This window comes from Aspergillus chevalieri, chromosome 8 (genome assembly GCF_016861735.1).
Source record: "Aspergillus chevalieri M1 DNA, chromosome 8, nearly complete sequence".
In the NCBI taxonomy this organism is placed as follows: domain Eukaryota; kingdom Fungi; phylum Ascomycota; class Eurotiomycetes; order Eurotiales; family Aspergillaceae; genus Aspergillus; species Aspergillus chevalieri.
Window position 1 is genome coordinate 1,231,698 of NC_057369.1, and position 27,938 is coordinate 1,259,635.

At 50.7% G+C, this 27,938-nt stretch overlaps 6 protein-coding genes across 6 annotated transcripts; 3 read left to right on the forward strand and 3 right to left on the reverse strand.

Moving 5' to 3' along the window:
• Positions 1-305: 305 nt before the first annotated feature.
• Positions 306-2,574, forward strand: ACHE_80421S (WD repeat NOL10/ENP2 family protein; the record flags this gene model as incomplete). Its single annotated transcript, XM_043283790.1, has 2 exons — positions 306-522; positions 593-2,574. 2 exons carry the CDS (start codon positions 306-308, stop codon positions 2,572-2,574), a joined length of 2,199 nt encoding a protein of 732 aa, XP_043141034.1.
• Positions 2,575-3,857: 1,283 nt separating this feature from the next.
• On the reverse strand, positions 3,858-6,927 carry ATG13 (putative autophagy protein Atg13; the record flags this gene model as incomplete). Its single annotated transcript, XM_043283791.1, has 3 exons — positions 3,858-6,458; positions 6,537-6,635; positions 6,715-6,927. The coding sequence occupies 3 exons, from the start codon at positions 6,925-6,927 to the stop codon at positions 3,858-3,860; spliced, it is 2,913 nt and encodes a 970-aa protein (XP_043141035.1).
• A 2,820-nt stretch (positions 6,928-9,747) lies between these two features.
• On the forward strand, positions 9,748-14,812 carry ACHE_80423S (BTB domain and ankyrin repeat protein; the record flags this gene model as incomplete). The annotated part of the gene is made up of 3 exons (XM_043283792.1): positions 9,748-12,841; positions 12,898-13,015; positions 13,069-14,812. 3 exons carry the CDS (start codon positions 9,748-9,750, stop codon positions 14,810-14,812), a joined length of 4,956 nt encoding a protein of 1,651 aa, XP_043141036.1.
• A 3,159-nt stretch (positions 14,813-17,971) lies between these two features.
• Positions 17,972-19,930, reverse strand: ACHE_80424A (uncharacterized protein; the record flags this gene model as incomplete). The annotated part of the gene is made up of 1 exon (XM_043283793.1): positions 17,972-19,930. One exon carries the CDS (start codon positions 19,928-19,930, stop codon positions 17,972-17,974), a length of 1,959 nt encoding a protein of 652 aa, XP_043141037.1.
• An 891-nt stretch (positions 19,931-20,821) lies between these two features.
• vps27 (ESCRT-0 subunit protein VPS27) lies at positions 20,822-23,268 on the reverse strand (the record flags this gene model as incomplete). Its single annotated transcript, XM_043283794.1, has 5 exons — positions 20,822-21,747; positions 21,802-22,564; positions 22,638-22,919; positions 22,985-23,117; positions 23,201-23,268. 5 exons carry the CDS (start codon positions 23,266-23,268, stop codon positions 20,822-20,824), a joined length of 2,172 nt encoding a protein of 723 aa, XP_043141038.1.
• Positions 23,269-23,941: 673 nt separating this feature from the next.
• DOA4 (putative ubiquitin C-terminal hydrolase) lies at positions 23,942-27,414 on the forward strand (the record flags this gene model as incomplete). The annotated part of the gene is made up of 3 exons (XM_043283795.1): positions 23,942-24,175; positions 24,250-24,450; positions 24,511-27,414. 3 exons carry the CDS (start codon positions 23,942-23,944, stop codon positions 27,412-27,414), a joined length of 3,339 nt encoding a protein of 1,112 aa, XP_043141039.1.
• Between the last annotated feature and the right edge of the window lie 524 nt (positions 27,415-27,938).

A 27,938-nucleotide genomic window follows, 5' to 3' on the forward strand; every position in this document is an offset into this window, starting at 1 on the left:
GCGAATGAAACAAAGTCCCCAAACCAAGCGGTAAAACTAGAAAAGAGAGACGAGCTACTTGGCTCCATTGACGGAGGATATAGTCATCTTAAGAGGCGCGAATGTTGGTTCCAGGTTTCCCCCGATGCTATCGACGAGGTTCGTTCGGGCCGCTCCAGCCAATCAGAGGCGATCTGCAGCAGCATGTCACGTGTCACTGCTATCGATAATCGCCGAACATTTTTTTTTGTCCGGCATAACATCGCCTTTGAAGCTCATCACGCAAATAACCTGGGTCTTCTTCTGTTGGAAATAACAGAGCCAGGATGAAGCTGTCAAATCAATCGGAGGTCCCGGTATATACCATTTCTGGGTCGAATACTGCGCGACCGCTTCCTGAATGGCTTGCAAGACGGCGAAAGCGCAGTCTTAAAAATGACCTGGAGTATGCGAATCGTGTCGAATTGCTCCAAGATTTCGAGTTCGAGGAAGCTAGCCAATGTGTTCGCGTTTCTGAAGATGGGGAATGGGTTATGAGCACAGGTTTGTTTTGCTCTTGCGCATCTGTCTAATTTCTGGTCCGCGGCTAACTCGAGATCTCACCTTTGTACAGGAACCTACAAGCCCCAGATCCATACTCATTACCTACCTCAATTATCGCTTTCATGGGCCCGTCACACAGTAGCCCTTAACACGACATTTATACTCTTGTCCTCCGATTATTCAAAGTCGCTTCATTTGCAATCCGATCGGTCACTCGAGTTCCACACGCCGTCCGGATGCCATCATACGATGCGACTCCCGAGATATGGTCGCGACCTGGCATACGATAGACACTCTACTGAAGCTTTGGTTCCATCCGTGGGTGTAAACCCAGATGGCATGGGAGAGGTCTTTCGATTGAACCTGGAACTGGGCCGATATATGCGGAGTTACGAAGTAGACGTTGGTGGCGATGACTTTACATCTGCTGGTGCAGGAGCTTTGCAAGGTGGTATCAACACCGGTGCAGTTAACACAGCAGCGATCGCAGAGGAAAGCCACAATCTTTTGGCTTTCGGTACCACACTAGGCACGGTGGAATTATGGGACCCAAGAGCGAAAGGCAGAGCCGGAATCTTAGTGCCACCCACGCAGTTCGCGCCCGACGAAGCGAGAAACGAGATCACCGCTCTGGAGTTCCATCGGTCAGGATTAACGCTGGCGACCGGTGCCTCTAATGGCCTTATGCACCTCTACGATCTTCGATCGCCCGTCCCTATACTCAAGAAAGACCAAGGCTACGGTTTCCCTATCCACACTCTGAAGTTCCTCCAGCCCTCTACTGCTACGCGCGAGCAGACTATGGACCCTAAGATTATGTCCGCCGATAAGAAGATCATCAAGATCTGGGACCCACGAGATGGCAGTCCTTGGACTTCGGTTGAGCCAGCTGTGGACATCAACTCCGTTGCATGGTGTAAGGACAGCGGAATGCTCTTGACTGCTAATGAGGGAAGACAACAGCACTCATTCTTCATTCCCCAACTTGGACCTGCTCCCAAGTGGTGCTCGTTCTTGGACAACCTTGTCGAAGAAATGGCAGAGGACCCCAACGACCCCAACGCCTTCTCTACCGGCCAGACCGGCGCTGTTTACGACAACTTCAAGTTCTTGACGGTTCCTCAACTGCGTACTCTTAACTTGGACCACTTGATCGGACGCACGAATCTCCTGCGACCTTACATGCACGGTTACTTCGTGGGCCAGCAATTGTACGACGAAGCCCGGTTGATCACCAACCCGTATATCTGGGAGGAAGAGCGCGCGAAGAGAGTCAAGGACAAAATCGACAAGGAGCGCGAGAGCCGTATCAGAGGCAAGAAGAAGGCCAACGTCAAGGTCAACAAGAAACTGGCAGAGAAGCTCATGCACGTGGAAGAAAAGAACGAGCGCAAGAAGGCACAGCGCGTGCTGGAACGCGGAGGAGACGATGAAATGGTGGACGCCTCTGCCTCTGCTCCCACGCCCGCTGCCGCTGCTACTTCCGATGCCGCCCCTGGCAAGAGTCTGTTGGCAGACAGCCGTTTCTCGAAACTGTTCGAGGACGAAGACTTCGCTATCGACGAGCACTCGCATGAATTCAGAATGCTCAACCCTAGCACTGTCCCCGAACCCGCCCCAAGAAAGGAACGCGGTCTCACCGCAGTCGAACAAGAAGACGCCGACGACGTCCCCGGTTCCAGCTCCGACGGATCCAGCTCCGAAGAAGAAAGCTACGCGCCCAAGAAAGAACCTTCCTCCGGCAAGATCTCTACATCCTCATACAAACGCAACAACAAGTCCCGCCACCCACGGATGCAGGTCTCCTCTTCTACGAATGTCAGCTCTGGCCGTGATCGCTCTTTCGGCTCCAGGGCACAGAACATGCAAACCAAGTCGAAGCCTTCACGTCGTACTACCGTGGTTGGAGAACAGGAGGTCTCGTTCATGCCTCAAGGGAAACAAAGGCAGAAGAACAACGCTGCTCCTGAGAGTTCCGGGGGCGACAAGAGCTTCAACTTCCGCTCGAAGGAGCGTCGGAGCGCTTCTGGAAACACTTTCCGGAAGATGTGATTTTTCAATATATTTTCTTCCCTAAGATACCCACCCCTTTCTCCTCCTTTCACCTCTTTTCTGATACCCTTCAAAATCTAAAATATCCGCCTCATCTTCTCTATGTCACTACGCATAATGCTATCGCCCACGCGTAGCATCCTCGCCACAAGCTTCACTGCGAAGTATCGGTAAAGCTGTTTTCTGTGCCCTTACACGGGCAAACAGCAATACATCATGATACGCGAGGGTCATACGCATACGCTCTTGCAAAACGAAAAATGCAGAGACAGCGCATAGCCATGGCCTTCTCGAGCAGGGGAAGGGAACTCTAACCAATAATCATTATCCCCGTTGGCGCGAAACCTGTTTGTCTCTGCTCGCCAGGGTTCCGGGATTCCGGGATTTGGATATAAATGAATCATGTATGTAATATGGAGTTCTGAGAGGGTACAAAAATATCATAGACATTTTATTTTCTCGTTATACGACTCCTAAGTACCGTATAGTAACGTGTTTGCCTCGTATAGAGTACAGAGGACAGTCGTTGCATCTATTCTATTAAAGGGCGAGGACTGATCCAGAGAAGATTACAGCTTTGTTGGCAATACGGAAATAATCATGGAATGCTTCCAATTTCCAATAATATCGTAAACCCAATTGCACACCGAACAACTGGCTCGACAAGAACAAATACATGTTAATCCAAAACTCCCAAGACCATAAAAAATACAGTCGCAATGGAATCTAAAGAACGACAGCACACCACATGTCATATTAGAACGCAAAACAAAAAATTCTATAAGCAACAATTGACCAGCCCTGAAACCAAAAGAATTCGCAAGTGCCATTTCCTATGCTCCAATTTCCCTGGCGTATTGCATTAATCGCTGTATTGCTTTGAGATCCAGTATCCAGTCTATAGAAGCAGCCTCCCTTGTGTGTAAATGACACAGTGCCGTAAAAAAACATAAAAAAAGATAGAGTAAACGCGAAATCACATAAACTGAAGCTGTGGACGTATCTCGGATGAATCGTAGGAGGAATTGCTGTGTATAGGCAAGCTTGAATTGATGCTAAAACCCATACTATCGATTATGGTAGAGAAGCTGACGCGAAAAGACGGAGATATCTCAATAGTTGCGAGGAGGGGGGAGTATCATAAAAGAAAAGAGAAAGAAAGATGAAAAAGAAAGAAGACAAGAAGAAAACCTACTCCATCAGCCGAGATGATGGGCAAGCCAAAACATGCCCTGAGAGGATTTGCAGGTCCAACGCTGCCAAGTATGATACCAAAAGAGCAATTAAGACCAGACGTGGAAGCCCGGAGGCCCTATTCCTCGTCTGCCACTTCCGCGTCTCGATCCAGTGCTTCCACTTGGATCGGAGCCATGATTTCCCTGTCTGCCTTCTTCCAAGCTTCTTCGGGATGTGCCAAAATCGCTCATGGCGAAAAGCAAAGGTTCTTCCTCATCGACTGGTGTTTGTTGCGTGTTGGTGCGGCTGGAGCCGGGTCGCTGGCCAGAACCTCGACGAGTTTCCAACGCGGAGCCGCTATTACTACCACTCCCATTACCATCGCCGTGATCACGCTCAGGGAAACTATGAGGAATCCCGCCCCGAGCGAGACTTCCAGAGCCAGAACTAAGAGAGCGGGCTCCCCCAGAGGACCCTCGACCGCGGGGATGTGTAGAGCGAGGTAGGTACATATGGTTGTTGGACGAAGATGATGTCGCTGTAGGGCCCAAGTTTAATGCAGTCCTGTGCGACGCATTGTCACGGTATGGACCAGTAGCATTGCCTACAGCAGAGTCGTCATTCAGGGATGAAGGATGCGTTGCTCTCCGGGGCTGATCATCAACAGCACTGATCTTCCCGAACGAACGATTCTGTTGCATTGCACTAAGGCTGTGCGTAGGCCTATCCCCGGCACTCACACTGCGCATTGGGAAGGGCATGTCATCGTCTTCTTCTGGAACAGATGTTCGAGCAGTGGGACCGGAGCCCACATCGGTGCTGCCAGTGTATGCGGGGAGGAAGGGAGACCGGGGGATGTCGATTGCGTTGGTCTGCGTTATGTCTCCACCCGCATTGTTGTCATCAAGGGAGGATCCGTGCCCATCGGAGGCAAATCTCTGGTGATCACCCTCTGGTTCATTATAAGCAACAATACTGTTCGAACTTAGGCGAGATGGAATTGCAGGAGTATGCGGAGTATGGGGCGACACAGGTTTTCCAGGCGACGAGGCTGTGGAAACAGATGTCCCCGCTACCATTGGTGGGACTCCCGACAATTGTTTGCTTGACGAACTGGATGAGCGATGAAGGTGCAAGGAGGACGACATCGAGTCCGATAAGGCCGCATTGGAATCTCGCATACGTTGGAATCGGTTCAAGGCGGCCGTTGTGGCCGTGGTCCTGCGAGAAGGAGCATCATGGACGGCGGAACTGGTAGGATTCATCAAATCCTTCCGCAAATCAAGCATCTTGAGAAATTCTGAAATGTTCTCGTCGTCTGCATGTATGGAATCCGCACTTGTTCCTGTAGGTTCTGCAAGTAACCCGGAGCCCGGCTGAGCTGATGATGCTGCACTGGCTTTCCCGCTGGAACCTTCGTCCTCCGCCTTGTTGGAACCCCCGAATGACGGTCGCGAACGGCGGTGGGAGAAAGCGCTGCTGTATCTCGAGCTTGAGGCGGGTCTGGGAGACGCTGAGTTGGAAGACGCTATTGTGTTCTCGGGGTTCGCTGGCATGGGCTTGCGGGTGGTCATGGGAACCGAAGTAGGCGGCACGTTCTTGGGTTCAAAGGACAGCCGAGATGCACTAGAACGGGGTGATGCGCCAAGTGAAGGGTCCACCAGCGACGGCGACGCGGACAGAGGCGGAGCTTTAAATGGTTGAAAAGACATTGACGAACGTCTAGCATGTCCACCCTCGCCTGTAAGGGCGGGAACAGCAGTGCGTCCTGCAGAACTAATCTTGGCAGTCGACAAAGGCCTTGGATGGGAAGGGGAACCTGCTGGGGAAGGAGAAAGGGCACCCGTATCTCTTGCCATTCGAAGTGCGGATATCGGACTCGCACCGGTCGTTGGGCCGACGTGATGGAAGGTCGATAAACTCCCGTAGGCGCGACTTGGATCGGGATCTCCAACGAGCTGCTTTTGAATGGGCACTGAACCGACTTCAGCTTTCCCCATGGCTTCTGATGGGATCGATGGACGGAAGATCTCGTCATCAGCTCCCATAAATCGTGAGCTCAATAGGGCTTCTGAATCATCCACTCGAAAATCACAGCTTGTCCGATAGGTGATTTCAACAGAAAAAGGACCAGCGGGGGACTCCGTGGTGCCAAACGTGTGTGTATCCACCACCTTGCCACTGGTCTCGTACAAAGGCACAGTCAAATGATCCAGGGCCGAGTTTTTCCTAGTATGATCGTGCCAATCCAGGATCCGATACTTGATTTGCAAAGCTGGGTTGGTGCGTTGCTTCCTGTTGCGTTTGGTTAATTTCCAAGCTGGTAGGAACTTGGAGTGGGCAAAGAGGGAACGGAAGAGAACGATGCTTTTTTTATACACCGTGGGTAGGATCGAGCCAAGATCAGCCGGCAGTCTGCTGGAAGTGTCGCCCAATTCCACTTTCCACCGTTCGAGGATGATATCGTCGGACCCAGTCTGAGGAGCCTTAGAGGGATGGGCCTCCCGAGAAATAGCCAAAGATTCCAATACATCCCACCTCTTGCCATTCTCATCAAGGATCACTAAGCTCTGATTATTTGTGAGGTTTCTAGTATCTAGATAGGTTTCAATTATCAGAGGCGGTGGTCTATTTTCGGTGGCATCGCAAAACCTCCATGTTCGTAATTGATCTTTAAGAGCGTCGGTATCGTCGAGCTCCACGTTGAACTGAATGGCGTAGAATAAGAGTCAGCCTCATGAGGTCCGATTCAGAATTGGGAGAGGGGAGAGGGGAGAGGAACGTACCCATCGGTTCACCTTGGGAGTGTCAGAGCCCTTGCTGAATGAGGGTGGTAATTCTACGCGGGAATGGAGGATGATCAGAGCGGCTTTGGTATGATAATTCTGTAGGGCCACGCGAAAAAAAAAAGAAATCAGCGATCCATCATACTTTCTCCCCTTGTCAAGTAAGACAGTGACGTACTGAGATAATCTGGTTCAGTTTGGCCATGACCTCTTTCGTAGGCGGAGCAGCTTTCTGCGTCCACTCGGACGAGTCAGATCCGCTTTCGGTGCCCAGTCCTCTGCTACTATTTGTCCTTGTATCCGACGTTGGTGAACCGGGAGGATCTATCGAACGGGAGGAATTCGGCCTGGGTGGCGCAGTAGGCGCCGACGATCGAGGATGTTGGTGCATGACAAGACACCAGGTTCGGGGTTTGATAGGTAGATAACACGGGACGGTGCAATCGAGGCAATGGAATGCCCTTTACTCAAAAGATAAGATAATCCCTTCAGTTCGATCAAGAGCGGATTGGGAAGGTGACGAATCCGCTGCGGAGGGCCATACTAGAGAGCCGATGACGAGGAAATCAAGAAGAATCACGAAGACAAGTCTGCGGCGCTAAGCAACAGACACAGACGGGATCACGATAGCAGACAATGCTGCATCGTTTCCTAGCAGTCAAAAGTAGAGTAAGTAGAGAATCGTGGGAGATTTCGGAGCATGCGGTCTAAACAACCTTAGGAGCTTCTCCGCATTGACGACTGGTAGATCCAGGCCAGCCGTCGGTAGAAAGGGAAAGGACGGGGTTTAAAGAGAGAGGGAAGGGGGATATATCAAGGATTCATGATCACTAGAGGAGAAGGAAAAAGGAGAATACAAAAAAGGAGGAGAAGAGGAGGAGAGGATAAGTGAGGAAGAAAAGGAAGAAGCGATAGTCGAGGTTGATAGATAACTTAGGCGCAAGTGACTTGTTGAGGGTCAGTGACGCATAACCCGTGACTCGATTCCAGTCAGCCTGACCACGGAATACCAGACATTACTGAGAAATATCTGCAGACTAAGTGTATTTTCAGATTCTTCACTCGTTTCTATGTATATTTATTATTTATTCTCTTCTTTTATTCTTTCTTGATATCTACTGGTATATGTAGTATTACTATCTGCTGCTGTTGATCCCGGACGTTGAAGGCGGTAAGAATGCATGCATTTGTATCGTATCATACCGTCACAGAGAAATACACGCAGAGTCAAACTGACCCGATCAGCAGCGGTGAGAATCGGGCTGCTGCCCCCTATTTCTAGTTAGGATTCCAGTTAAGCCAACCCCTTTCTGCCAGCTGTCACAGGCGTGGACAATCAAAGGCGGAGAGGTAATAAACCGTAATTATTGGTACATCGTGGTATTGTTACTGGGAAATACAGCTGGTATGTAACGAAGGCATCATATCCATATCTCGTCACTCCATTTTCCTTCTCTATCAATGTACTTGTACATATGCACTTGTTTTTTGTTTTTGATATTCCGGCTCCATTGGCTAATTGAAGCTATTTGTTTGCTCATGAGGCATCCAGTGTTCCAACAAATAAAGTCGAATGGTCTGTGCCTGTCTAGCTGCGTGCATGGATCCGATCGTCCATCGCGACTGGCCGCCTCGCCAACAATCGCTTGCCAGCAAAACGCGTCTCAAAATATGTTCCCCGAGCGTCAGTGCTGCATGACTCCTAAGGGATATGCACTTGTGGCTTGTCCGGGGATGACGGGTGTCGACAGAGTTGCAGCTGAACAACCTCTTCCGAATGGCCGAGAGACCCAATCGCAGTAGGGATGCACCTGGTTCCCCAATCCGGGAAATCCGTATATGTGGGCGCAATCTGAGATATCTTCTATATTCTATAGAACTATAGAATGATCCCTTGTTCTTGTTCTTTTTTTCCTTTTGACGTAGCTGGACGATGGAGTACCGGTACGATATGCTGGAGGATGCATCGATGTGTTACGGTAAGCTGGTTTACTAACCGGACTGGGAGATCCTGCGAGAAAAGGAATGCATATTATTTCCCTATCTATATCTGGAACGAACATAGTTAATCTCCGATTACTCTACGGAGTAATGCGAAGTATGATCATAGTCATCGGTTGCCATTATGGTTAGGCCTCTCTTAAGAGGGTCTTTGCCCTCGTGAAACCAAGACCTATTTTGATGAGACGGTCAGGTGCTGCGAGACGCTGCCGGGTTTTTGGTCAGCGCTGTTGTCTATCTCTGAGAAAGGGACAGCAGATGTTTAGTTTTCACTGCCAAGTCATTGACGATGGAACACTGTCATAACTATGCTGGATCCTTGGATAGGAGGCTTCGGACCATGACCAGGTATAGTCGGATCAGCATTAGAGTACACAGCCGTGTTCTCTGCAAAGACAGCCGGTTATACAGAACTATCTCTTCAGTGAACTCCATAATAGATGACCGATTGATCTACGGTTCTACTTGTTCTCCTAGTCTATCAATAGCTGTCCGTTTGTCCACCACTACTATGTATACCGAGGTCATCCGGGGCCACTGTCAGCGTCAGCACATCCCACGCACTATTCCAGCCTCGAGGTTTGGAATCCTGGGAGTTTGGAATACAGTGAATCATTCTACAGCATGAACGAAGACTAATCGGCGTCTCCTTTTGGCCTACAATGTCTTCTCGTCCGGGGGCATGGACGGGAGCGCGGCCTCCGATTGGCCAGTGCGCTGACCATCGCGATCATCTCGAGTGACTCCCCTCCTTCCTTGATCTCCCGAATATCAACTCCCTCGTTGCCCCTCATAGAATTCATATCCCATTCGCTTATATCCATAAATCACATCATCTGTTTGGAACTCTTCCTCGTCTTCGAATTCGCGGTCGTGTCTCCCTCACTTTTGTTCGACATCCGTCCCGATAACCATATCTTGCCAGCGCCACCCTCCGCACAAACTCGTCTAGGCAGCTCGCACACAATTCCTTTTCTCGCGTTGTCTTAGACATTCAGGACCCGCAGCGTCTATCCTACATTCTTTTTGAATTGCTGAAGAGATCGACTATCGCATACAAATTCATTTCCTCACCTCGTACGGGTTACTTGTCCCTCTTTCGGCTGGAACATTCTTATCGCCCGCCAACCTACTATCCAGTGCGCCGTTGAAAGACGACGTTCTGGTCCCGGGCTGATAAGAGGTTCTGCATCGCGACAACTCGAGGCACATGAGCAGCAAACTCTGGGAATTCTTCTTGCGAGATGATGTCGAGAGCTTCCGGCGGGTTCTGGCCAACGCCGGTTATACCTCCGGCGACCAACGGGCTCCGGGAGGTGGAGGTAATGGAGGAACATCGTCCTTCAAGTTCGGAAGTCCCGGTGCGATGATTGCTTCGTCTCCTGGTCCTTCTGGAAAAAACAAGAGGTTGAGTGGCACTTCGCCAGGCACACCGGGTGCTGATCGAGGTGGTGGCCCACGTCCCGGTACGACCTTATCACGAGCGGATTTGAACACACGAGACCTGCAAGGCAGAACGCTCCTTCACCTAATCGCCTCATCGCCTAAACCCACAGCAGTCGATTTTGCGAGCGCTTTGCTGGAGATACCGTTGGTGGATATATACGCACAGGATGGGGAGAGTGGGTGGACTGCTCTACATCGAGCGCTGTATGCAGGGAATGCTACAATTGCCCAAGCATTGTTAGTGCGAGATTTGCGCGAGGCTACTGACTTCAGTAAAGTGGGCAGTACCGGCCACCCAAATGGAGGTTTGATCAAGATGAAAGATCGAGAGGGATATAGTCCCTTTGATGTCTACGGCGCCACCATAATGTCTCGCGACATCAAACAATTTGTATCTCCAGCAACAGCATTGGATTCTACAATTGCGACAGACCTTCAGGGTAGCGACGCTGCGTCCAATGCGCCATCACATGATGACCAGGAAGATGGCGATGACATCTATGCAGGAAGAAGTGCCTTGCAACCTCGCGTGAATCTGGGTGCTGACGAAATTTTCACGCTTGGTAGCAACAAAAACCTCAATCTTGGTCTTGGAGACCAGGATGACCGCCAGTTCCCAGAACGGGTCGCCCTCGAACGACCGGAACATCTTTTACAGCGGTTCTTTCGGGAATTCCGGGAGGAGCGATCAGATGATGGACATGATATGTCTGATTCGTCAACAGATCTACCGGTTTTGATCAAGAACAAACCGGTGAAATTCCAAAACATGGTCATGTCGAAGCTTCACACGGCGATCCTCACAGATGACCCCGAATCCAACCTTTTCATGTGTGGGTTTGGTCCAGGCGGCCGTTTGGGAACTGGAGACGAGTCTACCAGGTTTAGCTTCGCTTGTATCGAAACAGGTGGTCTTGTAAAGAAGAAAGTCATTTCCATTGCTCTGGGCCAGGATCATTCGCTCGCAATCACAGAGCAGGGCGAGATCTTTAGTTGGGGAAGCAACAAGTTTGGCCAACTGGGCTACAATCTCCCCAGGGCACAAAACCGTGACGATGTTCCGATCCAAACGACACCGCGGCAGATATTCAATCCCTTTAAAAAAGAAATTATTTATGGTGCTGCAGCATCAGCGATTCATTCGGTCGTCTTCAGTAGCTCTGGACTGTACACATTTGGCAAGAATGAGGGCCAGCTTGGTCTCGTCGATTCAGATGCACGCTCGCTGGAGGCTCAGACAACACCCAGGCGTGTGGGGGCATCACTTTTCAGTGCCGGAATTCAAATGGTCACTGCCATTGATCATGCTACAGCCGTGCTTCTCCAGAACCATGAAGTCTGGGTGTTTTCGCAGTATGGCTATTCGAAGATTACCTTCCCTCTAGATATCAGCTCGAGATTTATCAGAGACAGTTTCATGGCCACCCGATACGATACTTCGGTCAATCACATCGCGAAGATCACGTCTGGTGGAAGCGCCATCTGTGCCCTGTCTAGTTCTGGTGATGTATTCACTGTCCAAGTCAACAAATCGGAGAACCCTCCAGCTTTAACATCGACGACAAACCCATCTAAGATCAAAAATTCACTTTCCTCTCCGACTCGGGAGTGGTCCGTGAAGAGATCCCACATGGCTGTTAGGGATGTTGATGTCGGGCAGGATGGTTCAATCATTATCTGCACAAATTCCGGTTCTGCATGGCGAAAGGAAAAGCGTCACAAGTCTAAAGGGGCATTGAAGGATTACAAATTTGTTCGTATTCCCGGGCTTTCGCGAGTTGTCGGTGTGCGCAGTAACGCCTTTGGAGCGTACGCAGTCGCCCAACGAGATTGCAATGTGACTCGGGAGCAGATCAAGATTGACCAGAGTACTTTGTGGAACGATCTTCTGCCACTGTCGCCGTTTGATTCTTTAATGACGACAGTCGATGCTGCACAAACCACCGAGAACGATTCTTTGGAATCTGGATTTGGCCCCGTTATGTCCATCAAACGGACAGTCCTGTCAATCCCAGATATCGAGTCCCGTTTTCTATCTGGGCAGCTCGATGCACCTAATGGAACAGTCTGGCTCTCGAGCTCACAGTCCGAGGCGCGGATTTCTGTCCATGAGATTATATTAACCGGACGCAGCCCAATTCTACGGAGAGCTTTCCACCAATTCCGGCAGAATTATTACTTCTCAATACCTGATGTCCTTGACCTCGAATACGGACACGACGGAAGAAGTCAAATACGGTTCCACGACGTTGATTTCTTGGCCGTCCTAAATCTTGCATTCTTCCTGTACACAGACAACACGCTGGATGTTTGGCAGCTAACCAGAATTTCGCCCGAACATACCACGAAATATCGTCAAGTCCGTACAGAAGTCATGCGGATTGGCATGCACTTGGAGCTACCAACTTTGGAGCGAGCAGCTAGGCTGATGATCGAACCCACCAAAGCTTTGAAGACGGATATGGCTCGGGCAATCAATGACCCCTCATTCTTCGAGAACGCAGATGTGGTCGTTGAATTGAGCGGCGGGACTCGAAAAGTGCATAGCCAGGTCGTTTGTCAGCGGTGTCCGTTTTTCGAAGCGCTGTTCCATGGCCGCTCCGGTGGCAAGTGGTTGTCGTTGCGTTGTACTGACCCCAACGATGCGGTCCATGTCGACCTCAAGCACATTGATCGATCAGTGTTTGACTTCGTTCTCCGTCACATATATGCAGACACGGAGGAGCAGCTCTTTGACGAGGTTCGGTCGGAGAGTCTTGAGGATTTCATCGACTTGGTGTTCGACGTTGCGTTCACGGCAAATGAGTTGATGATCGATAGATTGGCTCAGGTGTGTCAGAAGATGCTAGGCAGGTTCGGTGAGTACAATTCTGGGTTGTGTTTATAGAAGTGGTCCGCTGACATGAAATCAAAGTGCACAACCGTAATGTCTGCTATCTTCTCAACATAATTGCACCTTGCTACGTCAAGGAGCTCAAGGATGCTGCGCTGGAGTACATCTGCTTGAACTTAGAGGACCTGCTATCAAATGGGTAAGTGCTATGATTACGTATTGTATTGGATAGTATCTGACGAAATTCTACAGACTTCTGCAAGGCCTTGATGAAGAACTGCTTAGCGAACTTGATTCGGTTTGCCATGACAATCAAATGGCCTGCTTCCCCATATCTCGGGGTCGTAACTCTGACGATTATATCTTCGAGAAATACCCGGAGCTTGTCGCTCTAGTCGAGCGTGACAAGCAAAGGATGATCGATTCGATGAAGCTTCAGACGCGCATCGGCCGGGTTGAGACCCGACAAATGGGCCATGACAAGCCAGGGCCGCCATCTGCGTCGAAAGCGAAGGCAGGGCCGTTGAGGGAATTCGCGAACGTAGCGAGAAGCCCTGTCTTGAAGTCCAAGCAGTCTACCAATGACTTGATATTTGAGATGGATGAAGAAGCTGTGTTGTCGCCTGGTAATTCAATGAAAGGAAAGACACCGATTCGGGGACCTAAGCAAGTTGACGTGACGGAGTCTCCTTTGCTTGGGTCTAGTCTTATCGAAGAGGAATCATTCGGTGACCGGAGCTTCTTGGACGGTCAGATGGCGTCGCCTCAAGACACACTTCTTGCGGAGTCGCCATCAGAAACCCGAGCCGGAGCATTGCAGAAGGAGAAGAACGGGGTGTCTCTTACTCCAAACATGGGCACCCCGGCTCCTTGGGGATCTCCAATGGCAACTGGCAAGAAAGACCTGAAAGACATCATGGCCGAGACGTCAGGCACCCGGGTATCCAACTTGAGTTTAGGCATGTCCAAGGAAGCTCGACGAGAAAGCAGCAACGCCGCGCCAAAACTATCTCAAAAGGAACGGAAAAAGCTTCAGCAGCAGCAGATGCAGGAAAGACTTGCCGCGGAGCAGAAAGCCAAGGAGGCAGCACAGAATCCTTGGAAATTGCCATCGGCTCCTGCCAATAAACCCGATCCTCCACTGGGGATGAACGGACAAGGGCCTCAACCTATGAAGACCCCTCAACGGCCTGCCATGACCCTCCGTCAAACTGTTGCGGGTACAGCACCTCCCTCGAAACTCTCAGCACCTGTACAGACACAAAGCCGCAGCGTTTCGGCCAATGTGCCTACACCATCGCCATTAAAATCCTCCGCAGCTTCTGGACCATCTACAACACCTATCCCCTTCGCTCCATTACCAAGCAACAACACACAGCCACAACCGCCAGCCATCCAATCCGTCCGCCATATTCCTCGCCCAGAACCCTACCAAACCAGCTTCCATACGCCCTCGGCCAACTCCCTCTCACTAGCTGCCATCCTAATGCAACAGCAGACAGAAAAAGACGAGATACACGAGGCTGCAACTGCAAAGCACAACCTCCAGGAGATCCAGGCCGAGCAGGAGTTCCAGGAATGGTGGGATAAGGAGAGTAGACGTGTGCAAGGGTTGCCCGATCCAGAGCAACCAGAGTCTTCGTCTGCGGTTCAAGAAGGAAAAGACACGCGGGGTGGTCGTGGGAAGGGGTCATCTCGCAATAGCAATAGCAACAATAACAACAAGAGACGAGGTGGTGGCGCTGGAAGGGGTAAAGATGGTAGTGGTGGTGGTAGTGGCCCTCGACCTGCATCGGATGCTTCCGCCTTGACGCAACAGCTCAACCGACATCGTTCTGAAAACAACAACCGAGGTAAACGACAGCAGCCCCAGCAGCAGCAGCAGAACAGTCATACTCCTGCAAGCCAACCACGCGGCCACGGCGGGAATCGCGGTGGCGGCGGTGGCAGAGGAGCCCGTGGGAGAGGTGGTGGTAGAGAACGGGCTAGGGTATGATTACGACTCTATTATGTATATATCACGAGTTTCTGTGACTTGATATACCATGTACTGTATATTCTCTTAATCACTGGATGTTCGACCAACTATATATGGTTATAGAAGGGGTTATGGCTTCCTGGATGAACGATAAACCGCGGTTCGTACTGCTAGTGTCTCGTACTGATCACTCCATACATACGCCGCTGGAGTTTTTGTATATGGATCAACATAAAGTCATGCCCTAGCAATACATTCGAATAAAAGAATCCTATCAAATGGATCTGCATTTGTACAAAGTGTTCCCGAGTGGCTTGTGAGATTGATCATGGGGAGCGCGGAGATGAGTTCAGTCCGCAATGGAGGTTTTCTTTCTATGTAACCAGCAACGAGAGTGGTACCCTTGTGATGAAGGGACATAACAAAATGTAGACGCTCTGATATAAGCAGTTATCCAGTGCAATCAATGATCTAGTACTGGTCTTTAGAAACTGTAGACTAATTCGTCTGTGGACCTAGGGAACTATTGATTATTTGGTGAGCAACTAGAGCTCTGTGTACGGAACATATCATATGATTACTTCAGAGTAAAGTCGTATACTATTGTGGCCAACCTTACCGTCCAGCATGCCATATGATTTCGTCCAATAGTTGACTGAGGCCGATGTGCCGAACTTGAACAGCTGCCACCACCAGAGTCATACTCATACCTACCTACAAACATTTCCATATCCTATTCTAACAGATATACATATATTGGGCTCCTAGAGAGGCCGGTACCCTTTTTTATACCACTGCAGCTTACTTCGGCCCGAAGTATATAAACTATATCAAAACTGACAAGTACGCGAGGAAGGACAGCGGAAGCCGTCTCTGGGTTCAGAGATCTGTGCAGCTGGGCCTAAAGGACCCAGATAAAAGGATCGAAGCTCTTGCGATGGTTTGGGCATTGGCCAGCTATACGGCCAGCGGCAGGGCCAAGATTAACATTGTCAATCCGCTCTGGATGCCCTCAGGCCCTGACCAAATAATGCTCAGCGGTGGTTTTCTTTTTTTTACACCGGCCATCCAAGTGTGATGGTTCTCTGCTGGTGATTATACTCTCTTGATCTTCATTTGACTATCTCTTTGTACTGCTTCTTTACTCATTGCCGTTTAGTAAGTTTAGACAGGACGCGGGTGTCTGGTGATCTATGGCTTCTCAAGTTGTCTTTTTCTTGTACTATTGACTGCATATATATTTTTATCAACTTGTTACTCGGTAATATAGTGTACAATGCGGGTTTGCTAAATGCCAATTGAGATAGAAATGACAATCAAGCATCTTTATCTGCAGTATCAGCTTCCTTTTGGGAGTATACCCATACAGTATTGACCTGTGCATTCACTTAGGAGGTATCGAAATAATCGTGTCAAAGCATGCATAGCCTCAAGCAAACTCCCCTTCAAAACAATTTGTAGCCTTGTGTAAAATTCACTTTGAAGCTTTCATTTTCTGAGCATTCATTCAAATGGATCCTGGAGATCAAATTGGTTGTGAAGGTCCCATGGGCAATATGTATATAAAGGCCATGAAAACCAATCACAAGAACTTCCTGTTCACAGACAGCTATGCTGGGACTCTGCAGTATACTGAGATTTTTTGCAAACTGGCCTAGCATCACGCTGACCGTTTCCCCTAGGAATTTACTCCAGGTTTGCTCTTCATACCGCAAAGGAATGTCAAAAAAATGTTATGGAAATTCAGAAGTATTGAACAACAAACTCCGGTGTAGGAGATAATGAGCATGCATTCTTGTTTTGAGCCTACAATGACTGCACCCTTCAGTTTAATGATAAATCAGTTAACACCAAGTCTATATTTCAGCTTAAATCCTTACAGAGTGAAGCTTTCACACTTTTTAATACCAAAGTCTGTGTGAAGGGTTGATGACTCACTGAATCAGGGGTCTTATGCACAGAATAAACAGTCTTCAACAACATCATTAACATCATACCCTGAGAGCTGATAAAATGCTTGTAGTACTCTCTCTTAGACACTTTCCAACTTTCAAATCGACCTTATCTACTGTTTTCAGAGAGCCTTTGAGTACTGCATCACCGAACTCGCATCCTTTACCCGTTTTTTGGCGTTCAGCTCGATGCGATAGGTAGAAAGGTCATCAGAAAACCTGCTGAATTCACAATCCCCTTCTGACCAGTTGTCTATATAATTCTCTTATACAATATCAGCATGCCTGAATATCCACGGGACCAATGTTTTGCATTTCTTTCTCTGCGGAATCGAGTCAGTATTGGCAACTTCTAAAGTGACCGAGAAAATAGTTGTAGTACCTTCGCGTTCAATACCTCCAAATTCAGGGATTAATTCATTGAGATCAACAGCCTCAGAATAGATGGAAGCTGACATGCTGTTGAAGAAGAGATATTAACGAAATACATTCGAGCCTAGAGAGCAGGGAAGTTCATAGTTTATGTGGGATTTTGAGCCTGAGGTCCAATGTCGTCGACGCCACATGAGACTTATCACATTTCTTAGTTATGTGACCCAGAGATCAAGAATCCAGCAACTACATGATACTCCTTGGTACGGAAAACTTGAAGCCCCCAAGAATCATTTACAGAAAAAGAATACTTTGCACCAATTATCTAGCCTGACTAACTGCCCACGGTTCTGGGCTTGGTTCCAGCAACCTCTATACTAAAACCAAGGTGCTCCACTGTATATGGCGTCCGTCAGTATCCATCCTCATTAAGTTAAATCACATATTTACAGCAGAGCACCACACACAACTCTGTCCTATACAGAGTCCACCGTGTACGACCTGCAGACCTGCATGTATGAAAAGAAACAAGCCAAGCCAATCCCTGTACTGCCATAAAACTAGATACACACATTAAGTAACAGTAATCATGTTCATGCAACGAAGAATGAAAAAGCCAACCGAGCAAAAAGCAACAAAAAAGACGAGAAAAATGATGATAAAAAGAAATAGACGAAAGTGTCTCCTGTTGAAGCAATCGATGTGTTCTGCCGTAAATAACCGTATGCTGAATGAGTCCCTCCAAGTCAATTGATCTGATCATGATGATGCTAATGCGAAACCAAAACGCCGTGGAGTTGCTTGCTTTGCAATTGCTGAAAAAAAGTGATGAAGAAAAGACAAAATAGCGAGACTACGCAGAAGAAGCCACGATGCGACTGTCCCACATGCGACGGATCATCATCTCAGTGTCATTGTATTCGTTGGTTTCTGCGTCGTCGTCAGTCGAAGGATTTCCGGTTGCCGTATCGTCAGAAGTAGATAGGATCCGTTGAGATGGGTGTTGAGATTTCTGCCGATCACCGGAGTCGTTGACAGACGAATCATCCGCCTCTGAGACAGATGGCCGCGTCCTCCTGCCAACGAGCTGCCTCGGTTCCGGACTCGAGTCCTGACCGGATCCCCGACTAGAGTGCCCGTCGTTGAGAAGTGGTAATGCGGGAGCTGATTTGACCGGTTGGCCGAGTGCTGTGTTGGCTAGTTCGGGGCCCCTGGTTTCTTGGATGACGGATCTTAAGCGACTGAAACTATCTGCGGTTGGCGACTGGAATCGTCGGACGACTGCGAGTTCTAGAGCAGTCTTCTCGAACGCCTTGCGGGTTTGTTTGGCTTCGTTATCATGTCCTGGACCGCCTGATCTGGCTGAGCCGTTGACAAGTGCTCTTCCCGCATCATACGCTGCGGTTCCTGGTCGGCCGTGCGCTGATGCCATGAAGGTCCCATCTATCGCTGATGGGGATACCGTATCGTGACCATCAGGAGGGGATGTATTCAGCGCAGCCGTTCGTTGTAGCCAGAGCTTTTGTTGCGTTCGAGATGGTGGCTCTGTCCCAGGGGGTCTCGAAGGCGGGGATGCACGAGGCTTTCGCGGAATTGTGGTGCCAGGCGATGGCGGAGTCTGCGGATGATAGTGTGGCAGAAACGAGGACGGGGTATTGGGATCGGAATCTGCCCTGGAAGCCCCATTGTTGTTCACGATAAACCTGGAAACGCCTCCCTCGATCGATGATGAAGTCGCTTGTGTGTTGTTCCCGGGGGTCGTTGCTAAGGCGGGATTTGGTGAAGGCAAGGTGCGTCGGGAGCCGTCCTGACCAGCCTTCAGGTTTTGCAGCGAAGCAGTGCGGGAAATGGCAGTGTCAATGGCCGCCGGTTTGGCCATGGCGGATATGGAGGACATGGCGGGGGGAGCTTTGGCTGAAAGTGCTGGACTGATAAGACGAGATGCGATCGCGCTGGGCTCCGGTACTTGGCCGGGTTCTTGATGCTGTTTGTTATCTGGTTGCAACTCTTGCTGTTCGTGAAGTCCCTGGTTCTCCTGCTCCTCGTGCTGTGGTTGTTGTCCCTCCTCCTCATCTGTCGACTGACCTTCCTGAGCAAAACTTTGGCTGGTTGGTTCCGGGAGACTGGTCGCTCGCGGTATTTGAGGATAAGGGCGCTTGACAAAGATCAAAGGATCCACCAGAGCTGCAGCGTTCTCCACGCTGTCCTTGGACTGTGCAACGGAACTGCGCCTAGTGCTTTCGGGCGACTGCGTAGTATCCTCCCATTCACCGTCGTCGTTGTCCGAATCTCCAATCTCGAAGCCCACTGTTTTCTTCTTCCCAGAACTCGAGCGAGGACGGTCGGTAACTAAAGTTTTCTTGGTGGGAACGGTACCTGTAGACGTATATCGTCGCAATGCGGGACTTGAGTTATTTTTCTTCATCGACGCTTTCGGATTCGGATCTTCGAACTCACCCTCCCAGCGCACGTGGGGACCACCGCGCGGGGGACTCGCAGCGGGTGTGGCGGGCGCAGACTTTTTGCGCTGATGGTGACGGCCGGCTTCAGCTCCGGAGGTGAGTCGCTGTAATTTGTTGACGTTCTTTCCGTAGGAGGGGTTGCGATGGTGGTGGCTGTAACGGTGGCCGACGAGGTGCGGGCGAGGGTGATGATGTCGGTGAACGACGTGGGATTTCTGCGGGTGAGGAGGGTCGGATGAATCTCCGGTAGTTGAGGAGGTCGAGCGCGTGACGACAGCGTGAGAGGAAACTGCACGACGCCCCAAGCCCGGGCGCTTGACGGGGGAGGAAGTGGTGTTTGAATTCGGCATGACGGCGAATAGTCAAAGAAAATCACGCCGTCTCTCGAGTGGTCGGCCGGGCTGCGAACTAGGTGCGTGGGTGAATCTGTCTCGTCTCTCTCTGGGCAAGGCAAAAAACTCCGAGGAATGCGCGACGACTCAACGAACGGCGAGTGGGCCAGGGATCACCGGCGCGAAATATGGAGACCGAGGTCTAGAGGAGAAGCAACCGGGGGGGGAGATCCAGCAGAGCGGTAGTGGCCGTATCAGGAGTGCTGTAGCAGTAGCGAGTGACCTTTTTCTGGGGAAGCTGTACAGAGCACGTAAGCGACAAGAATAACCAGACCACAGCGACAAACGAACAATGCGATGATCTTGATTATGGACTATGGCCCAGTGTTGGTGCGCGACGCAGGTTAATTGGAGGGAAATAAGACCGAGAGAAACGGCGCCACGTGAAGACGAGGTAAGACGATATGATACAGTGAAACAGTAGTAGTGCTTGGACTTGTATATTTGTAGTGAGAATGAAAATGAAGATGAAGAGAAAAATGAAGAGAGAAACAAAGAGAGAAATGAAAAAAGAAATGAAAAGAAGAGAAATTGATGGGGATGAGGACAGTGGAGGAAGAAAAGAAAGCCTGGACCAGAAAGAGGCCTGAGGAAGCTCTTTCACCTTCACTTTCTCTCTCTTGGCTCGACCGCAACCGGCGGGTTATTAATTATGCGTGTAAGTGAATTTGGTGATCTTTTCCTTACAAGTTACTACTGAATATCCGGGGTGCTTTATCCATGCCAATCACCGCTTGTGTACACTCACTACCTGTAACAACCAAGTCTCTTATTCTGGTATCATACTATATAAGGCACTTGAGGAATAACGCCGTGGCTCAAACAAAGAACAAAAAGGACAAATAAACACTACAGCTCGATCAAGCTTTCCTCCACAGGTGGTCGAGACGCTGCAGGTGGTGCATAGTGCGTGCTTGGTGCAGAAACCGGCGAAACGTCCGCCCCAGTAGAATACGTGCCAGCCTGTGATTGGAGTGGGTAGGCAGACGGCACAGGTGCCTGCTGCTGTGGCTCATGTCGCGGCGGCGGTGGGTAATAGTAGGATTGCTGCGCTTTTTGTGGCTGCTGCTGCTGTAGAGGAGCCGATTGCCCACTTACTGGCATCGGAGGAGCCTCTGTGTACTCCCGGTACGGGTACCCAGAAGACTGCTGGTCCGTAGATGGTGGCTGCTCCGGTGCGCTAGGCACTGGTGCCTGCGGATACCCGGATGGTGCTGGGGGATATTGGGGGTATTGAGATTCCTGATGTTGCACCATAGGCGATGGTTGATACTGCGTTTCCGGCTCCCCTGGTGGTCGGGAAGTGTATTCCTGTCCTGGCAATGTCGGTGCTGTATAATACTGCGCTGGAGCTGCTTGGCCCAAGTATGGTGACTGCACCGGATTGGAGGGTGGCGGGGAAGCAACAGGAGGATATGCAGTTCCATTCCAGGCAACAGACTGAGGGGGCTGCGGGTAGACACTAGGGCTCCTGGTATGACCAGTGCCATCAGGGATGCCCCTCTCGAACTGAGGCTGTTGCGTATACGGTGTAGCAGACGGCGGTGGCGCTTCGGTGGTAGGTTGTCCATAATAGAAGTTCTCCAACCCAACCTTCCCATCGGCACCAGAAGGAGGGGGAGGCATCGAAGGGTACACGCCAGGGTATTGCCTTGGAGGAACAGCCCCATACCCTATTGAGTGTTGCGAGTATGCGTTTGACAGGCGCTCCTCCAACATACGGTCGTAATAACGAACCACTGTCGATAATTTGCCATGAAGATCAAGGAGAGTATCTAAGCATGTATCAACCATCTAGTGTACTGCAGCGAAATCGGAAAGAAACTTACCATGCTTGCTCATTGTCTCACCATAGCTCCTTGCAAGCTTCGGTCGAAGAGACCCAATGCTGTCATATAACTCTTGGATCTGGGGTTCTCTGAGGATGGTTCCAGGTGGTTGATGTTGCAATCGGTCGACCAGAGTAGCAAAAAGATGGATATTCTCTGCCTCCACTGGGCTGAGCTCGTAGGGATTCTTAGGCAGAGGGGCCGCACTCGGTGTGTCTTGCGCAGGAGGCTCCGTAGTGCGATTCTTCAAAGCCGCAGCGTGTTGTTTTTTGTGCTCTTCCATATCCCGCAGAGAAGCCTCAATAGCAGCCTTCAGATCCGCATCCTCTTCCTCCTCGACATTTGTCTGGGCAGCTGGAGGCTGGGTCCCGGCAAGTTTGGCCTGTGGGACATAGCCTGCGGAGCCCTTGTTTTGAGCCTCCTCCAAACTCATCTCCAACGCCCGACGCAAATCATCATCAAAGCCACTTTCCGCCCTGGCTGTTCGAGGTTCCATCGCGTTAGACTTGGTGATAGAGTTGTTCTTGAACGAGGATCGGTCCGAGAGGTTAGGTGGCAGGAACGGTTTCGACGTCAACCTCGCATAACACCCATCATCAACGCGCACCGGCTGTAGTATGCCCAAATGGGGTAGAGGGAGGGACTTGCTCGAGCACTGAGCGTCGAATACGTTACCGCAATTCCGGCAGTGGTGTTTGCGATTCATGAAACTGAACGGTGTCCGACAGCGCATACAGACGTCGGAATCGATCCACTCTGGAGGCTATCAAACAAATCCGATGTCAGTGAGCGGGGGTCTCCTAATAGAACCCGGAATATGAAAGAAAAGCACCTACTGCACTGCTTTCCAGCATGCTGCCACTGATTTGAGACTTAGGAGGGAATGGGAACCCCTCGTCCTCCAGCTTCCGGTGGGTATGCCCGACATATGCCAAGTCCATACGCCCTTGTGCCGCCATCGCCCAATCCTGGATAAGCGCTAGCATCTTTTCTCTCACGTCGCTGTTGAGCGGGGCGCCTTCCGCCTTGAGAAGCGATACAAGGTTATCCATAAACTCGCGCGATGCGATTTCAGCGAGAAAATGTGTGCCTCCATTCTTTACGCAAGTGTCTGTCAACTAAAACGAGATAATTCCCAATTAGTATGCCAAGCATAGCCGTTACCGATGGAAAAAGAGCCAACCTTCAAAGTCGCTAGTTGCACGTTCGGATTCCGACTTTCTAATCGTCGTTTCAGCGCTCTCATCGCCTCCCTTGGCTGAACACCTTTCGACCGGATGAGATCTGAAATTTCTAGATTGAGGGCAATATCTTCCCTGGAAGAGAGAGGTTATGTTAGGACCCGTCCTGAAAACAGATCCAATTGCGGAACCCGATTAACACATGTAGACAAACATACAGAGAAGACGATGTAGCCCGCTCGATCCGCTCATCGAGCGGCGAAGTCGACGAGAACCAACTCGCCATGCTGACGGTTGACGGGTGACGGTGACGAGAACTCGGATGTAGTGCAATTGAATCGAGAGACGTTCTGATAACGGAGGAGGGGATGATCGCTATGACGTTGGGCAGGGACCAGTCAGAAGGGGAATCAAAGCGAGAGGATACTTGCAGAAACCAGTTAAATCTGGAACCAAAAGCAGAGCAGAAAACACAGATATCAAAGAGTAAAAAAACTGAAAGACAGTCGATGTTCTGGGGCCAAACACGAGGGCGACTGCGATGAGTTGATGCACAGCTCCAGGCAGATCAGCGAGACGGACGCATTACATAAGCCACCACGTTGACCGCCCAAATGTGGCGGTGCGTTGGGCGGTGAGTATATAGTCACATGACTTACCCCGGACCACAGCCACGCCCCGAAGGTGAACAGCAACTCGTCTTCATTCGGTTCTGTTGCATTTTTTGCTTTTGCCTGTGAAGTACTGCATTACGTTGCTTGGGAATATTACGAATACTTCTTGACATTTCTTCGCACCTTTGTGTGCTTGCTATTTGCAACCTCCTACGTACTCCCCCTCCGTCAATCGCTGTGCCGTCCTCCGACCCGACCTTGAAATATCGCCGCCTGCTCGACACTCTCGTTTAAGCCCAAAGAAGAGTCGAACGATGTGTTGAATGGTTTCATAATACTGGGAACATGTCCTCCGATGCAGCGACTTTACCTTCGCCGCCAAATTTCGCGCCGTGGGCGAGCAACAATCGCCCTCAATCGCTTGTGAGTGGCATGTACTCGAGCGGAGGGCAATCGGGTCGGTTCTATGGGAATGGCAGCAACGACTCCTCGCCGACTGGGGGTGGGCCGCCTCGGTTTCCGAATATCAAGGATCTTCAGGACCAGGCGGCGTCGCTGGATGTGAATGAAAATACTCCGGTAGGTTCTCCTTTGTTTGGGCTATGATGCACTTGGTGCGGGGAATGACTGGGGAGTGCTAACTGGGCTTATAGTTAAGTATTTTGATGAAACGAGCATACGAAGCAATTGAAAACGCGAGGAGCCTTGCCGATAAAGACAAGCCGGATGAAGCATACGTACATTACCTTCGCGCCTCCGAGATCACCGTCAACATTATCCCTCATCACCCCGACTACAAAGTAATGGTCAATCAGACGCCTGGATGGTACAAGCAGTTTGCGGATTTGATGATGGTATGCTCTTTATTGAGAAACGCAAACGTTTCTTTAGCCTTGGCTGATTGGAGAATACAGGCAGTGCGGACAAAACAAGGAACAATGGACGAAATCAAGAAACAGATCATCCAGGATAATCTCACGAGCAACGTGAAGCCCTTGAGAGAATCTGCGACAAACTCCCCGGTTCCTAGCGGTAGCTCGAGAGGCCGCCAGGAAGAATCAAACAACAGCTCAATCCGGATGCCGAGCCCGTCAGAATATCAACGGTCAGCTACGCAGGCCAAATTGAACAACAACCGGTTTTCTGCGCCTGCGGAGGATATGCTGGCCCAGAGGTTTGCCAGGTTAAAAGCGACACCATCCGCGACAAATAATCAGAACGCTATGGCTGTCGGACAGAATGGAGCGCTTGCTATGCCGGCGGCCTCAGGATATGTTGACGATTATCCCCCACGACCATCATTGAACCTGTCCCAAATGACCGCTCCATACCCCTCTACTAGTGGTCCCCCGCGCCGTCCTCTTGGCCCTAGAAGTATGGGGTCATCTAATAGTGTACCCAAACTACCACCCAAGATTCCTTTAGACACATCGCTACCACGCGCGCCGGATCCAGCGTATAGTCCGATATGGACCGTGCCATCGCAACCACCCTCAAACCCTCCGCGCACTTCGACAGAAATCTCGCGTGCCAATAACTCAAGATACTCACATCTGGTTAATTCTCCTAGTGCTAGTCCTAGCCGGAACAGCTTATACGATCCATATCGGTCTCAGACCCCCAACGGTATACATCCGGCGAAGAGCAGCACGGCCGACCTGCCACATCGGCCAGCAATCGAGGCACAAGAGCTACTTGATTACTTACGAGAATACAACATCTTACTGATAGACGTCCGTCCGCGGGACCAGTACGACCATGGACATATCTACGCCAAATCGGTAATCTGTATCGAGCCTGTCGCGTTGAAACCCAACGTGTCAGCTGAAGAGCTGGAGGAGCGCCTTGTGGTGTCACCGGAGCATGAGCAGCCTTTGTTCGAAAGGCGGAACGAGTTCGACATGGTTGTCTACTATGATCAGTCAACAGACTCGGTTAGTTACCTGGCGGGCTCACCAGTTGGAACTTCAGCGCCTCATTTGCGGGCACTTCACGACACTCTCTACGAGTTCAATGCCTACAAACCATTAAAGGACGGGCGACCTCCAGCACTGTTACTGGGAGGTCTGGATGCGTGGATTGATCTCCTTGGGCAGCAGTCGCTAGCCACGTCGTCGACGGCAGTCGTCATAGGATCGATTCAAGCGAAACGACCAGTTCGAAATCCCGGGCGACCTCTGGGAAGAGTACCGACCGTGGTGAGCGCGAATTCCAGTCTGGAAGTGCGGAAGAGGCGGCTTCGCGAGTACAAACCTCTTAATCCCGAGGAGCTTACTGCGTGGATGGAGAAGTCCAAGAACGAGGAAATCGACACCGTACAAGAGGAGGAAGAGCATCTGACCGAAGAACCCGAGGAAGTAGATGGCGTCGAAGAGAAACCGAATAGTCCACCACCGCCGTCGCCATTCGTGCACACGTACGAAGATTTCCTTCGCCGGTTCCCGGAGCCCCATGCGATCCAGGAGTCGATGACAGCACCTCATACTCGACCACCGGCACCGCCTCCCTTACCCAGCTATGCGGCTCCTCAAGTCCCACCGGCACCATCACGGCCTCCACCCGCCGTACCCCGGCCAAAATACAGTGGGGTGTCAGAAGGACGACAGATCCAGCCACCGCTGGAACGACAAAACTCGGCGAATAGAACAGCACTGTACCCGTCAAGTCTGCACCGGCCCAAGCTGCCGCGAACAGGGCTGACGAACTTTGGCGTCACGTGCTACATGAACTCGACACTGCAGTGCCTCAGCGCGACGATGACGCTGAGCAAGTTCTTCAACGACAATCGGTTCCGAATGTATGTGCAGAAGAACTGGAAAGGGTCGCAGGGTGTGATGCCGGGTTTGTTTGCCAATCTGGTTCGATCGCTGTGGAGGGGCGATGTGCAGGTGATCGTGCCGACATCATTCCGGAACTTCTGCGGGCGGTTGAACCAAGAATGGGCGATCGACCGCCAGCAGGATGCTAAGGAGTTCTTTGATTTCCTGGTGGATTGCCTGCACGAGGATCTGAACATCAACTGGCAGCGCACGCCGCTACGACCGTTGACGTTTGCCGAGGAGATGCAGCGGGAGCGCATGCCGATTCCGAAGGTGTCGCGGATTGAGTGGGATCGATACTGCCACCGGGAAGAATCGTTCATCTCGTCCTTATTTGCGGGGCAGCACGCGAGTCGACTGCGGTGCACGACGTGCCAGCGCACGTCAACAACATATGAAGCATTCTACAGCATCAGCGTGGAAATCCCCACGTCAGGCACGGGAGACATCTACAGCTGTCTACGCAGCTACACGCAGGAGGAAATGCTAAGCGGCGACGAGGTCTGGAAGTGCCCATACTGCAAATGCGAACGAGTCGCCACGAAAAAGATAATCATCACACGGGCACCCCAGATCCTCGTGGTCCATTTCAAACGCTTCTCCGCCTCAAAGACACAAAGCGCACGCAAGATCCACACACCAATAGACTTCCCGCTGTATGGGCTGAGAATGGACCCATTCGTGATATCCTCGCCCCCTCCGCCATCCTCTTCTTCTTCCCCAGAACCAGGCCAGCCCACTCCGACCCCGACCCCGACCCCAATGGGAGCGACCGTGCCCCCGTTTACATACGACGCATACGGGGTCCTACGCCACATCGGGCCGTCGATGGGTAGCGGACACTACATCTCGCTCGTGCGGGATGCGCAGCGTCATTGCTGGCGGAAGTTTGACGATGATCGGGTGACGGACTTTCAGCCGCGCGAACTGCGGCATAAGGAGCGGTTGCAGAACGAGCAGGCGTATATAGTGTTCTACGAGCGGGTTCCTGCGAAGTAGATTTCCTCCCTCTTTCTGTTACATTCGTTACATTTGTTCTTTTTGTACATGATGATCATGATGGGACTTGGTAGAGGCGTTTTTGGATATCTTGATTTCGGATGTATTATGAGCATTGACGAGTGATGAATATATGCATGTGTTATCGGTAACTGAATAACCAAGAGAGTATAGAATTCCGCGCGGGGTTCGATTGATAGACTAATCCCGACAGCAGGAACCGGAAGGATGGCCGAGGTTAAGAGGGCGGGACTGAAGACGGTAATATTGTGCACAATTGGCACACGCGGATAGACATGCCAGATGGAGATGTCTTTCTGGAGCCCTGGGGAGAGATTCTAATAGGCCCGGTTTGATTGGCACCGGGCAGAATCAGCGGATAGACCGCCGGCAATATCTCACGGTCTGGATCGGCACTCTTTTCTCTTCACTTCTTTATTACTCTCTCTGTTCTACTTTTGTTATCTTCTCTATAATACTGTCTTGATATCTTGATCTATTTGGTTTCTGCATATCTCATCTCA